This window comes from Canis lupus, chromosome 1, assembly GCF_048164855.1.
Source record: "Canis lupus baileyi chromosome 1, mCanLup2.hap1, whole genome shotgun sequence".
NCBI lineage: Eukaryota > Metazoa > Chordata > Mammalia > Carnivora > Canidae > Canis > Canis lupus.
This window is the reverse complement of record NC_132838.1, coordinates 84,361,913-84,375,734: the sequence shown is the minus strand read 5'-3', so window position 1 is coordinate 84,375,734 and position 13,822 is coordinate 84,361,913. Positions and strand designations below refer to the sequence as shown.

The 13,822-nt window shown below is 38.7% G+C and overlaps 1 protein-coding gene across 3 annotated transcripts in view; it reads right to left on the bottom strand.

Annotated features, from left to right (window-relative positions):
* TRPM6 (transient receptor potential cation channel subfamily M member 6) overlaps positions 1–13,822 on the bottom strand; it is a 133,123-nt gene that overhangs the window by 51,282 nt on the left and 68,019 nt on the right. For all 3 annotated transcript variants that reach the window (XM_072837785.1, XM_072837774.1, XM_072837793.1), the window contains exons 19-23: positions 9,260–9,406; positions 6,837–6,965; positions 5,176–5,427; positions 3,422–3,596; positions 3,100–3,214 (exon numbers count right to left, since the gene is read on the bottom strand). In XM_072837785.1, coding sequence (XP_072693886.1) covers positions 3,100–3,214; positions 3,422–3,596; positions 5,176–5,427; positions 6,837–6,965; positions 9,260–9,406 — 818 coding nt within the window. The remainder of the gene's footprint in view (positions 1–3,099; positions 3,215–3,421; positions 3,597–5,175; positions 5,428–6,836; positions 6,966–9,259; positions 9,407–13,822) is intronic.

Below are 13,822 nucleotides of genomic sequence, written 5' to 3'. Positions count from 1 at the left end.
TACCTTGGATTATCACTTTAAGGACATCAATATTAAAATGCAGATAGTACAATAAATACCATTATAGAACCAGTGATGGAAGTTGTGGTGGGTGGTACAATTATTCTAATACAACCTATCATCTCAAATTACTTAATGTGAAGTTTGTAAAAGGATAGGAGTGGGGAGAGGACACAATGGAATATCTGCCTTAACATTCTGCTTGGGCTAATGTTTACTTTCTTTAGAGAAAGATGGCAAAGTCGTACTTGAGGAGGACAGCCAAAATTAGCCAATAAAAATACAGGAAACCCTAAACTTGAGCAAGGATAAAGAGAAGTAGGCAGAACTATTCTGGAGAAAGTCAGCTTAGAAAAAGAGGAAGGGGAAAGTTTCACAGAATCCATCAAGTAAATGATGGAAAGATAGAAAAGTGGTTTTTAACAGGAGTTCTCAAAGTGTGGTCTGAATCAGAATCAGCATCACCCGAGGACATGTCAAAAATGTAAACTCTCTGGCCTTAGCCCAGAACTACTGGAAACTGCAGCAGAGACATTATAGTGATCTGTGTCTCAGGAACCCGTCCAGGTGATTCTGCTGCACCAGCAAGTTTGAGAACCAAGATTAAATGCTGCTGTCACTCCAAGTCTGACTACAGCCTGCCCACCAGCAGGTGGCAATCTTCACAGTGTATTTCAGGGTTTTGGTAATTCTCGATATAAAGAATCTGGAATGGACCCCTGGACAAGTAGTCAGATCTGGGTTTCTCAGCTTGTTTGGTCCTCACTGTGTTCCTCTCTAGGGTGAGAGGACTGGTCTATGTGAGGATTTCTTAACCTTTCTTTTGACTCAACCTATCATTTTTGAGAAACAAAAATCTCATACTTAACACTCAATATTATTCGAAATGTGGAAAAAAAATAGCTACATTAACTAAATACCAGTAAATATTAGAAGTTTATAAAAAGAGATGACAGTTATCATATAGTCTTGTGACAAGCAGAAAGGTATGTCTTCCCCCATGTATTTGCAATAGTCATTTTTTTAAGTATTCTGATTTATTTTTGCTTCTCTCCATTATTATTATTATTATTTTTTTTTTTTTTTTTACTTAGATCCCATCACATTGATTTCTCTTCTCTTCTTTTTTGGTACTTGGGAAAAATTCATCAGCAAAAAAAGACAGTAAAATATCTTTTCCTTATGGTGCTTATATTCCTGAAGAGGAGACCCATAAACAGGGAAGGGGGGAAGTATAAATAAATTATAAAATATATTTGTATTTATAAGTGGGTATAAAGAAAGAAGAATAGGGGAAACCAGACATGTCAAAGAGATGGCTGAGGGAAAAGGGGCTGTACTTTCAAATGTCATCCTTAGGTTAGGGCTAATGATAAAGGGAACATGTGAGCAAAGACTAGAAAGGGGTAAGAAAATGGATCACACCAGCAGGTGATGGAAGAGCACTCCAGGCAGAGAGAATAGCAGCTACAAACACACCTGTGCTTGTTGAAAACCTATGAGGGGCCAGTGTGATTGGAGAGGAAAGGGTTAGGGGAAGAGGAGTGTGATGCATGATTTGAAAAGCAGCAGGGAAGCCAGATCACTGGGGTTCTCTAGGTCATTGCAGGAACTTTGAAATGGGATGCCACTGAGGGTTCGGAGCAGAGTAGTGACATCACGTGACATATGTTTTTAAAGGGTCACTAGGAGCTACCATGTTGATAAGAGAATATGGGGCCAAAGATAGAAGCAGAGAAATGAGTAGGAGGCTCTCTGGTAGCAGTACGGTGGCAAGGGGTGGTTGGATTGATGATCTGTTGGGAGGCAGAGCCAACAGGAGTTCCTGACAGTTTTGAGACAGAGATACAAGTGGTATTGAGAATGACTCCAAGGCTTATGATCTGAACAACTGGGGAAATGGGAGACTTGACAGAAATTTGTGGTCTTCTCCATAGATTTGGGAATGATGACAAATATATGCTGGGAAAGAGAGGAGATCAAGAGTTTGGACATTTAGAATTTTAGAATTCTATTATACATCCAACTGGCAGTGAAAGTGGGCAGCTGGATCTGTGAGGTTGGAGTTTGAGGAAGAGATGGGGGATGGAAACATAAAGTAGAATTTGTCAGCATTATAGGACACTGACAAGATCAAACAAAATGCAAATAAGAGATGAGTGGGTGCTTCGGTGGCTCAGTTGGTTAAGCGTCTGCCTTTGGCTCAGGTCATGATCTCAGGGTCCTGGAATTGAGCTGTGCAATGGGCTCCCTGCTCAGTGGGCAGCCTGCTTCTCCCTCTGCCCTTCCCCACAACTTGTGTACACTCTCTCTCTCTCTCTCTCTCAAACAAATAAACAGAAATCTTTATGAGAGAGAGAAAGAGAGAGAGAGAGAGAGAGATGAGCAAGGTCTGGGACCAGGGACATTCCAATGTTACAAGGTTAAGGAGGAGATGATGCAGAAAAGCAGACTGAGGGCAGCCAGGGTGGCTCAGCGGTTTAGCGCCACCTTCAGCCAAAGGTGTGGTCCTGGAGACCCGGGATTTGAGTCCCACATCAGGCTCCCTGCTTGGAATGGAGCCTGCTTCTCCCTCTGCCTGTATCCCTGCCTGTGTGTGTGTGTGTGTGTGTGTGTGTGTGTGTGTGTGTGTGTCATGAATAAATAAATAAAATCTTAAAAAAAAAAAAGAAAAGAAAAGAAAAGCAGACTGAGAAGAAATGAAAAGTGAGCTAGAAGAAAACAGAGACTAAGATACACTGGAGCCAAGTAAAGAAAAGCCAACAAGAACCCCACTGTCAGCTTTCAATCTCAGACACTGTTATTCTTCCATGATTCCAATTCATTGCTTTATTACAATGCATGTTCTCCTTTCATTCTGCTTTTATTAATTTCTCTCCATTTATTGTTTTTTCCTCTTTTCTTGTGCTCTGCTCCCTATCTACCAGTAGTTTCATGCCCCTATGTCAAAACTACAGTGAAAAAGGGGGAAAAAAGGAACACAGAAAACCCAAAGGTTTAATACTCAAAATAGATTTTGATTCAAATGAAATCATGTTGATTTAATTTTGATTAATTTTGATTTACATAAAATAACCATATTTAATTAAAATAACCTACTTGAAAAAAGCAATCAACAGGTTCACCATGATGATATACTGTACGAAGAGGTAGACAGCTTGGAGAAACGGAGTAAGAAAAGAACCAGGGGGGCAAGACGGGCGGCTTTCGCAAACTACAAATAAAGAATTTAAAAGAATGAGAGATAAGATGAATCACAGTCCTATGGTTCTACACAAATATTTAGCACATTAACTTAGCAGAATACCGCCAATTTTCGGCATCTTTAAGATCCAGATGAGTATTTTCCAGATTTTTTTTCTTTTACTCTGAATATCCACAAAGGTTTGATTTCTCCGTGATGGCAAAATCCCCTACACACCATCTATATCTGAAGCATAGACTTCTCCATAAATCATCCAGTATGGCTCAAATACAACATCTCGAGCAAGACTCCAAGATGGAAGCTGCTTTGGCGAAAGTATGGCCTTGCGGGCCACTCCAAAGCTCAACAGGACTATGGCCATCAAGATCACAATGTAGAACATGTTTGCTGTCTGCAAAAGAGCAAGGCACAACCAGAAGTTTACCACAGATTTGAAATTTAAAACAAATCAAGCACTAGCATCATTCATAATTACACCTCCAATAATAAGACTGTCTAGTCATTGACCAAAATGCCCTTGTCCATGAAGAGCTGGGCTTCCTGTGGCTAAATCACCTCCTTCTCTCTGTACATGTTTTATGTTGATGTGGTCTATGGAGGAACAGAAATGTGCTGAGGGTAAAGAATTTGTGCTTAAACAAAAAATAGGAAGTATTCAAATTAGTCAAATAATCCTTATTCCTAGGATTATCTTCAGGAGTTGATTAGAGTCTGAGAAACTGATCAAGTCAGATTCATTTCACTTACTAAATGTACATCACCTCAACCCATTGGTTCACTGTGGCAGAGATAATTATGCCGTGAGTATCTTATGAGCTCCTTGGCATTTCTTAGCCTCCCTTCCACAAAGCTGGGACCCTATGATCTATTCTAGCCGATGGCCTCTGGAGTAATGGGAAGTTATTTTACTTCCTGTCCAGAACAGTTAAAAGCCATTGGACTTTCTCCATCCCTCTCATTCCCCATCATAGGAGGTCTTGGAAGCCACATGCTGACATGACTCCATCACCAGGTGGAAGGATTCTGGATCCCTGACTTATAGGGTAGAGGTCAGTCCCCATGAACACTCATTACACTTTGCATTAGGGAGAAATAAACCTGTACTATGTCACTAAGATATGTTAGTTACCTTGGCATAGCCTATCTGGTAAATACCAATGTCACCAAAATCAGAGAAAACATTGCCAGTCTAAAAGTGTAAAGAAAGAAAAATCTGTCTTTGGAGTCCAGAAGACACTCCCTTTTCTGTTCTTCTTTGTTTTCACATTATGATTCTTTCTCTAGAACTCGTCCCTTCCCTGCCAATGGGTATTTCAGAAGGAAGAACCAAAGATGATCTGGAAGTACTGTACTTCCTAGAGGGTGGGTCTCAGGTCCCTCTACAGAGCCTGTTAGAGAAGGGTAACCCACCTGCACAGGAGGCTCAGGTGAAAGAGCCAGGTAGTTCAGATTTGAAACCTGACCTCCCTACTTATGCCCTTGGGAGATCTGCTTAATCTCCATTTCCTTATATGTAAAATGTGGATAATAATTGTACCTATTTCATAAAGTCATTTTGAAGATTGAGTTAATAGGTACAAAGTACTTAGAACTGGGTGTGTCCTACAATATGTACTATTTAAGAGCTGGCCAAGGGTGAGGAGATACTTTAGCAGAAAATATTACTGCTATCCTCACATAAACCTCACCCCCAAGAATTACCATGCTTAGAGACAAATTTGCTTCAATCATACTATCTGGCCCCTACCCAAAAAGTTAATAAGCAGAGGATCCAAATCAACGAGCCAATACACTCTCCTAGGACATTTGTGAAATACGAGTTCATGGTTATAAGGAAAGCAGAGATGAAGTGAGCTGGATGTCTGGGTTTCTGTAAATAATTCTAAAAGTTAAACTTTTGTAAGCCATGAAAGTAGGTAGAACCATCTGGGGTCAAAGGACCCCAGAATATATAAGCAGACCATACTCACCATTTTTGCAATCATGGTCACATAAGGACCTACATGTTGATTCACAGCAAAGAAGTCCAGGAGCCGTGAGAACCAGAATATGATGTCTATGCAGTATATCAGTCTTCCCGCTGTGTGCAAAGGAGGATCGCCCCACCGGAGGCCGAAGCCAACTGAAAACAGGCCAATAGCCACAGTTTCTATCACGTTCCAGTACTCACTAATCCATACCTTCACCTTTTGAGTAAACTTCCCAGGTTCTGAAATACAGACCTAAAAGAAGAAAGAAAGAGGGAAATTTAAAGAATGCGGTATATAACTCAAGAGCCTCATAATAATATTCTTTGGTACATCAAGTGCTTGCTTACAGAGAAATTTGAATCCCACCAAACCTTAGGTCACTTGGATATTTTATAGACTTCAGTTATCCTTGGCTAATGAACTACTAAAATAATTTTAGTAGTTAAACAAGTAGTAAAACAAGTGTGTTTTAATGTCACTGCTAGTGTGAACCAGCAATTTGAAAAACAAACCAGAAGTTTTTTTTTTTTTTTTTTAAAAAAGAAGCAGCTTTTCCTAGCTTTTATGAATCCTAAGCTAACACAGGGGACCACCAAGACATTTTAAAACCCAGTATTACAGAGGATCTATATACCTACAATTCTATTTTCGTGAGGGATAGCAAAGTGCAGAGGACATTGGTTTGAAATCCACGAATCCTGCAATCTAGTCTTGCTACTGCTATTTAGTGGGTTTTTGAGAAATTACTAAGAATGCAATATTAAAAGTCACTATAAGAAATTACCCCTGCAATAGACTATCAGACAAATTCAAATTTAAAATAATTAACTTCTTTCCCCTGAAGCAAAAAAAAAGGTGAATTCAGATAATGTTTTTTTCCTGAATTGTTTTCTATAAACTCCACAATGGTAACAGGCAAGCAATATACATATAATTACTAAGAATACATTTACTTAATATAGTGGCCATATTAGCTCTGGGACAAAATAAATGTATACAAATGCATAGACATAGAGATATATGCACACTGAGATACATATACATTGATGCATAAAACAAACTTGTAACTATACGTGATTGCAGTTACAACTGCATGGATGCTAATTTTTTTTTTTAAGTGACTCATTTGCAAAACTAAAAATGAAAATTTTGTATTGCTTTGTTTTTTGGACTACTTGCCTCAGGGATTTTCAGCTTCAATTTTCAAAGGTGTTTAGTAAAATAATTCAAAAGCTATAAATGAATTATTTACCTACTGCACAACTCTAGTCATTTCTGGGCCTAGTGTGAAATGGAGCTGACAGTATGCAAGCAATGGTAGGCTATAAATATCAATCTTACTAGAAAAAAAAAAAACTTCTGGGACATCAGATAGATGGAGGGCCTAACAGCAATTAGATAGCATCACTCTAAGACTGATAAAACACACTAGGACTTCTACAAAAATAATTGCTTTCAAAGAGCAGCAACCAGAAAAGTATCTGGCAGGGAGTAAGGGTTAAGATCAGAGATTTTCCCCTAAATACCCTTCCTAGAGCAAGCAAATTAAGATCAGCATTGTCTGTCTCACCCCCACCCTTGACCCGCTGTCCGTTTTCATTATGAGCCCAAAATACCTCTTTTCAGAGATGTAGAAGACAAAGGTAGAAGGGATGACTCACCTCCCTGACTTTCTCAATGGCATTGGTGAAGATATAAATGATAACAAGCCACTCCTGCACGCTGGGCTGGGGCTGCATCTCCACCAACACAGTGTAAGTGAACAGCATGAGGAATGCCAAATATGCCATCTATGAGGGGGACACACATTCCCTAGACATGAGTGAGAGTCATAATGGAGAATGCCAAGCAGACACAAAGAGCCAAGCAGAAACACACACATAAGAACTTTAACGTAATAACATGGAAATATAACTGGGACTGATTTTAATCTGATTTTAAGGAAAGCACAAGAGTCTGCAGCTTTCTATTACAGGATTTAATGGAAGGAATGAAGGTCATTGTTCTCAAATGCATGGAAGCGGGCATTGACTCATCTTGTTGGCTCCTGACCAGAATTTCCAGAACTCTGCACATGCCAGCATGGACACTGCCAGGCAATCAACAAGGTGAGAGGGAATCACACACTCTCCCCTCCATCTAAGCATAGAAAACGTGTGTCCCAAGTACAGCAATGAGCAGTATCAGGAAGTACCTATTTTCAAATGTAATGAATTGTGATTTACTTCTGCTTGGGAGGTTTGGGGTTTTTGTTTGTTTTTATTTTTTTCGTTTATTTAAGAGAAAGAAAGCACAAGAGAGAGCACAAGAGGGAGGAGGGGCAGAGTGACAAACAGACTCCCCACTGAGCAGAGAGCCTGACTCAGGGCTTGATGCCACGACCTTGAAATCATGACTTGAACCAAAGGCAGATGCCCAACCAACTGAGCCACCCAGATGCTCCTGCTGGTAGTTTTATGTTAATTAAAACCTACTGGTTAGTAGAAAAGTATTGTCAACTGTGAATCCTTGTAATTAAAAGATTATCGACATATTTATCTGCAGCGCTCAGCATGAGTATTCTAACACATGGTAGACATTCAAGAAATTCACGCTTAATTACTGTTTATATTAAACCTAGATTTCCAATATTTTCAAAGAATTAAGGCACAGTAAGCACACACACACACACACACACACATATACATAGTGATTAATAGCTTTGCAATCTTATCTGAAGTCTTTGTTTTCTTAAGATACATTTCCAGAAGTAGAATCATTGGGCATACACACTTAAAACAGTGACACATATTACTCAATTATCCACCAGAAAGGCTTTACCAATTTTGACCGAAACCAACAATGCATGAGACAGTGCAGTTCTTTAAATAGACAGTGACAGTCCATGATGTTCACTGATCGACAGATGTTTTAAAGGCCCAGATCAACTGAAAGAAGTGTGTGTGTGTGTGTGTGTGTTCATTCTCAAGGAGGTGAATCATATTATTTTAACCTGAATCCCTATTTCTCAGATCTTTTTGAGCTCTACCTAAGTGTGGTATGTTATTTTCTCAGTTCAGTTCTACATATAGAATAGTTAAAACCACTTGTAACTACAGCTGCGATGATATTTACAGCAGGTGGTGTTCGGGACAGGCATGATGGGTATTGCTGTCTCTGAGTTAAAAACCTCTTGGAGCTACCATCAGAGCCTTTGCAATATTTTGTCGCATATTTACAAAAAGGGTGAAACTTCATCATTTGAAGGAAGATTTGATTTTTGAAATCAAACAGAACTATGTATGCATTTCATAAGTATATGCAATAAATGTTTGAATGAAAAAGTATATATTTTGAAATATGACACATTTAGATAAATATCCTTTTAAAATCATACTTCATATGTTTTAGAAAGACACAATCTTGGCCATGAACAATTTAGAGTATATATAAAGCATCAGAAAAATAAATGCTATTAAATAAATTTGAAAAGCACTCATTACATTTAAAGTGCCATTCATGATTTCTCTGTATCACTGTGATCAATATAAGATGTAGTATTTGTTCATAAATTTATTGTCCTCTAAAATTTTATTGTCCTCTATATATTTATAACCATATGCTATTGAAGATAAAAAGTAAAAGTTTTGCATTTTTTCCTCTGTTATACATTATTCTTACAAATAGAAAATCAACTCAACTGCTGAATTCTTTGCCCAAGATAAGAAAAGAATCCACCTCCATCACTTAATTCTACAACCACTGTTGTTAACGATTGTTCCACAAAGTTTCAAATGCTCCAGTTCCAGCAGAGCCAATGAAAAGCACTCAGGAAAGAAGAAAATGAAAAAAAAAAAAAAAAAAAAAAAAGGAAAGAAGAAAATGCTTGTTCTTTCACTCCCATAGTAGGAGCGATCTGCTCTAATTCCTCACCTCCCTCCAATCTCTTTCCTACTTTGTCATTCTCGTTGTTGCTTTTTTTCCCCCCCGTCATGGCATTTCCACATTTTACCACAAGTTGGCAAATTGGGCATATCATTACCAAAATCATCATTAACTATTGTCCAGCATGAAGACTATATTTAATTGCTTCAATGAGACCAACCGTATAAAACCAAAACTTGACAATTGGAGCATTGTAGAACTCATAGATTTTCCTGGTCCATGGAAGGCTTTGGGGATCGCTCTTTGAATCAAAGTGCTGATTTTCATCTAGTTTCTCATCAGGGCCTCTTTCCAAATCATAGTCTTTCTGCAAAATAAATAATCATTTATTGTCAGAGTCCTAAGTAAAATACTGACATTTGAGAACATCCAAAATATGTCATATATATGAATATAATAAATATATTAAAATTAATTGGCACTCACCTCCCAAATTATAATCTTCATCTTGGAAGGAAAGAAAACTATATGTACTGTATAAATCTTTGACTTTTGGGTAAGGAGCACAGGACATGTCTGAAATGCAAGCTTTAGTCTCCAATAATGAAACCTAGACAAACTAAGCATAGTTCCAAGGATTTAAAAATGATCCCTGTTCCTGTTCTGCTTTGTCTCCTTTATCAGTATTTTAGAACCTAAAAATATCATAAAAATCCCCATGAAATCCTTAATAGATAATACAGTTATTTCCATCACAGAGAACAAAATGGACACCCATCAATGATAAATTTTCCAATTCCTAGGAAACTCAGGCACAGCATTAGTTCTAGAATTCCAGCTTTGATAGAAATGGTTCTCCACTCATTTATAGCAGAAGTGCTTTACCTCAAGTTCTTGCACTCTCTGAGCTTCAAGTTTCTTGAACCTCCTGCAACTATTTGCAAGTATTTGTGTTGTACATGCATTTTTCTAGGGAAAGCATCAAATCTTTCATCAGTTGACTCAAAATGTCAGTCCAAGGAGGTTAACCCTTGTCAGTGATGAGCAGTAAGTATCTGTGTGGCAGACAAGTGGTTGTGTGATGGACTACACAGATGTACAGAGAAGAGCCTTTTAAAAGTGGGGTGGGGGGAGAATTGAAAAGAAAAAAAATCACTTGTAACCTGGTTGCTTTAGGGAAGAGAGAACTTACAGATGATAAAAGAGAAGCAAAAGAGATGTTACTCTACTTCACAGAGCTCTGTGTGGTTCTAATTTTTAAATAGGAAATGCATTACTTTTGTGATCTGAAAAAATATTAAAAGAAAGGAATGTTCTCTGATGCTTTTTAGATGAATACATTTCTTCAACCTATCCACAAAAGATGTCTCCCTAGGGTCACACCTGCAAGACTGGTAAGATTTAGAACCCTAGGAATAACTATTGCTTGAATTGTCCATAAAATTGATAAAATGTAATTTTTGAGGCTTCAGGCATCAGGATGGGCTACCTCAGTGCCTAATTAACTGCTGTCACTTAATATCATTTGGGGCTGTGAAATCAGCATTGTGACCTAAGGGTGTAGGAAGTGACCTAGCTCCTAATAGGTCTGAAGCTGCCTAGAGTTAAAATAGCTTAGAACCAATGAGAAAAGTCATCATTTACTAGGATTTTAATGACATCTGTACCACTTAAAAAGACCCCAGAAGGCAATTTCAGTAATGACTATTTTATTAAATGACTTCTCATTATTTTTTCTAGGTGTTTCTCATTAAATCTTATTTACTCTTGACAGTTTGGTATGGATTATAAAGTCCTCACTGAGCCTCTCTGAGTTGAACTCCAAGACATCAACTATCATGGTAAAGACAATGTAAGAATATAAATTCTGGACACCTGGGTGGCTCAATCAATTAAGGGTCTGCCTTTGGCTCTCAGGTCATGATGCCAGGACCCTGGGATTGAGCCCCACATAGGGCTCCCTGCTCAGCAGGGAGTCTGCTTTTCCCTCTCCCTTTGCCTGCCACTCTGCCTGCTTGGGCTTGCAATCTCTCTCTAGCTCACTCAAATAAATAAACAAATACATAAAATCTTAAAAAATAAAAAGAATATAAATTCAGAATCAGGATGTCCTCCCCTGAAAAAATGAGTGGGAAATATCAGAAAGGGAGACAGAACATGAGAGACTCCTAACTCTGGGAAACGAACTAGGCGGGGTGGAAGGGGAGGTGGGCAGGGGGTGGCGGTGACTGGGTGATGGGCACTGAAGGGGGCACTTGATAGGATGAGCACTGGGTGTTATTCTATATGTTGGCAAATTGAACACCAATAAAAAATAAATTTATATGTATAAAAAAAGAAAGTAACAGTGTGGGCACCTGGGTGGCTCAGTGGTTGGGCATCTGTCTTCAGTTCAGGGCATGATCCCAGGGTCCTGAGATCGAGTCCCATATCAGGCTCCTCACAGGGAGCCTGCTCCTTCCTCTGCCTATGTCTCTGTCTTCCTCATTAATAAATAAATAAAATCTTTTAAAAAAGAAAAAAAAAAAGGATGTCCTCCCCTTCCCCCACCTTAGAAGAAGGTAAACAAAAATGTTTTACTTAACTTTTATTCTACTCAAATCTCAATATAATCAATCAAACTCTCTTTCTATCTCCCTCCCTCCCTCCTCCATCCCTCCCTCTCCCCCAACCCTCTCCCCTCTCCCCTGTCCTCCTTCCTCTTTCTAACAGGAATCTGACCAGCAGGCACATAGAATAAAATTATAACTATATCAATTCTATTGCAGTTCATACCTATTTCCCATTGTTATTACTACCATCTTTCCCACTTAACAATGTTCTGATAAAACAGATTACTCTTCAACTTCAGAAAAAAAATTTTTTTTAAGATTTTATTTATTTATTCATGAGAGACACACACAGAGAGGCAGAGACATAGGCAGAGGGAGAACCAGGCTCCCTGTGGGGAGCCAAATGTGGGACTCAATCCCAGGACCCCAGGATCACGACCTGAGCCAAAGGCAGATGCTCAACCGCTGAACCACTCAGGTGTCCCTGGAAAATATTTTTTCATTATGGTTTATCAACATGTCTAAGACTAAACTTGTCTTTTTACTTCCAAACCTGCTCCTTTTCCAAAAATTCCCATATCCCTTCAAGATGGCCTTGTTTTAACCATCAAACTTTTGGTCATATTTTCTATCTCCCTTCATCTATGCCCCATTTTCAAATATTATTTGACTCTTCATCTAAGATCTCTCTTTTCCTCTTCATGTCCATTGCTACTAACTCTGGGAAAAGCCTTTAATCCTTCTCCTCTGGATGGGTACACCAGCCTATGCTCTCCCTGCTTTCAGCCTATCTTCTTGCTACATCATCCCATATACTGGAGACAAAGTAATTTTCCTAATGGTCACATCATCTTGCTACTCTGCTTATGTGAATCCACTGGCTATCCATTACCTACAGAAAAAAAAAAAAAAAAAAAAAAAAAACAGCACATTCCTTCATAGGCTATACAAGAGTCTCCGGGATCTAGCCTCAATCTACTTTCCCAGCTATACCTGCAAATATTCCCTCCTTGTCCCATATCCACTACTACCTGGACTCTAGCCAAACCATAGAACTTATAATGCTTAACATACATCTTGCATTTACTGCCTCTGTACCCCTGTTTACTGTCTATCCTTCCATGGAAATGCTAGTTCCACACATCAAGTCCTAGCTTCATCACCTCATACATGAAGCCGCCACCAATCTGTAATCCTTACCGACTGACACAATTGAGAAGAATCTTCTTCCTCTGGTTAAGTCATTCTGCCATCTTGCTATAATTTGTTCCTAGGAAAGCTCATGCCATCAAAAGTCATGCTTTCAAAGAGTTAGGCACTAGAAAGATTTAAAGTGCTCATGGCAAAGTTCTTTTGCCTGTAGAGACTTCAGTAAGGACTTTTATAAAATCTCAAAAAACAGATGCAGTAGTTGAGTCTATACAGCTTGAGGACAATGGCCTCCCTTCTCCAATTACCAGTTGTGTTTTCATTATATTAATTATCGCCCACTATTACCACAAAGACAAAGCACAAAGATCCGCTAAAAGTACATCTATGTCTCATCTGTCTTCACTTTTCTCCCAAAATATATAACACAAATTGTGTTCCTCAACTAATCAAGCACATTATATTTAATTAGCGTTGTGAAATTACACATTCCATCAAATGCTGACTCTGCCCCTACTTCCTGTTTAGCAAAATTCCAAACACCAAGCAGACAATTAAAAACTATTGTTCTGGGCAGTCCAGGTGGCTCAGCAGTTTAGCACCTCCCTTCAGCCCAGGGCATGATCCTGGGATCCCGGGACCAAGTCCCACGTCGGGCTCCCTGCATGGAGCCTGCTTCTCCCTCTGCCTGTGTCTGTGCCTCTCTCTCTGTGTCTGTCATGAATAAATAAATAAAATCTTAAAAAAAATATTGTTCTAGTTAAATTCAGAGACAAAAGAACATCATTACTATGATTATAATTCATTCATAACAGAACAGGTTTGAGACACTTTTTAATAAATGTTTTAAATTGAATAATGCTGAGGTATAATGGATATTTTATCTGATTATAAGCTCCATGGTGACAGGGATCACATCTGCCTTAGTTACCGCAGTGTTCCCAGAACATCATATCTTGTCTGGCACATGGACGGTGGCCATTAAGTATTCATGGAATTAATAAATCAATATGGCCATATCCAAGTCATCCGGGTGGGCAATTTTATAAATAGGACCACTATACCACAGCCAAAGTTTAATT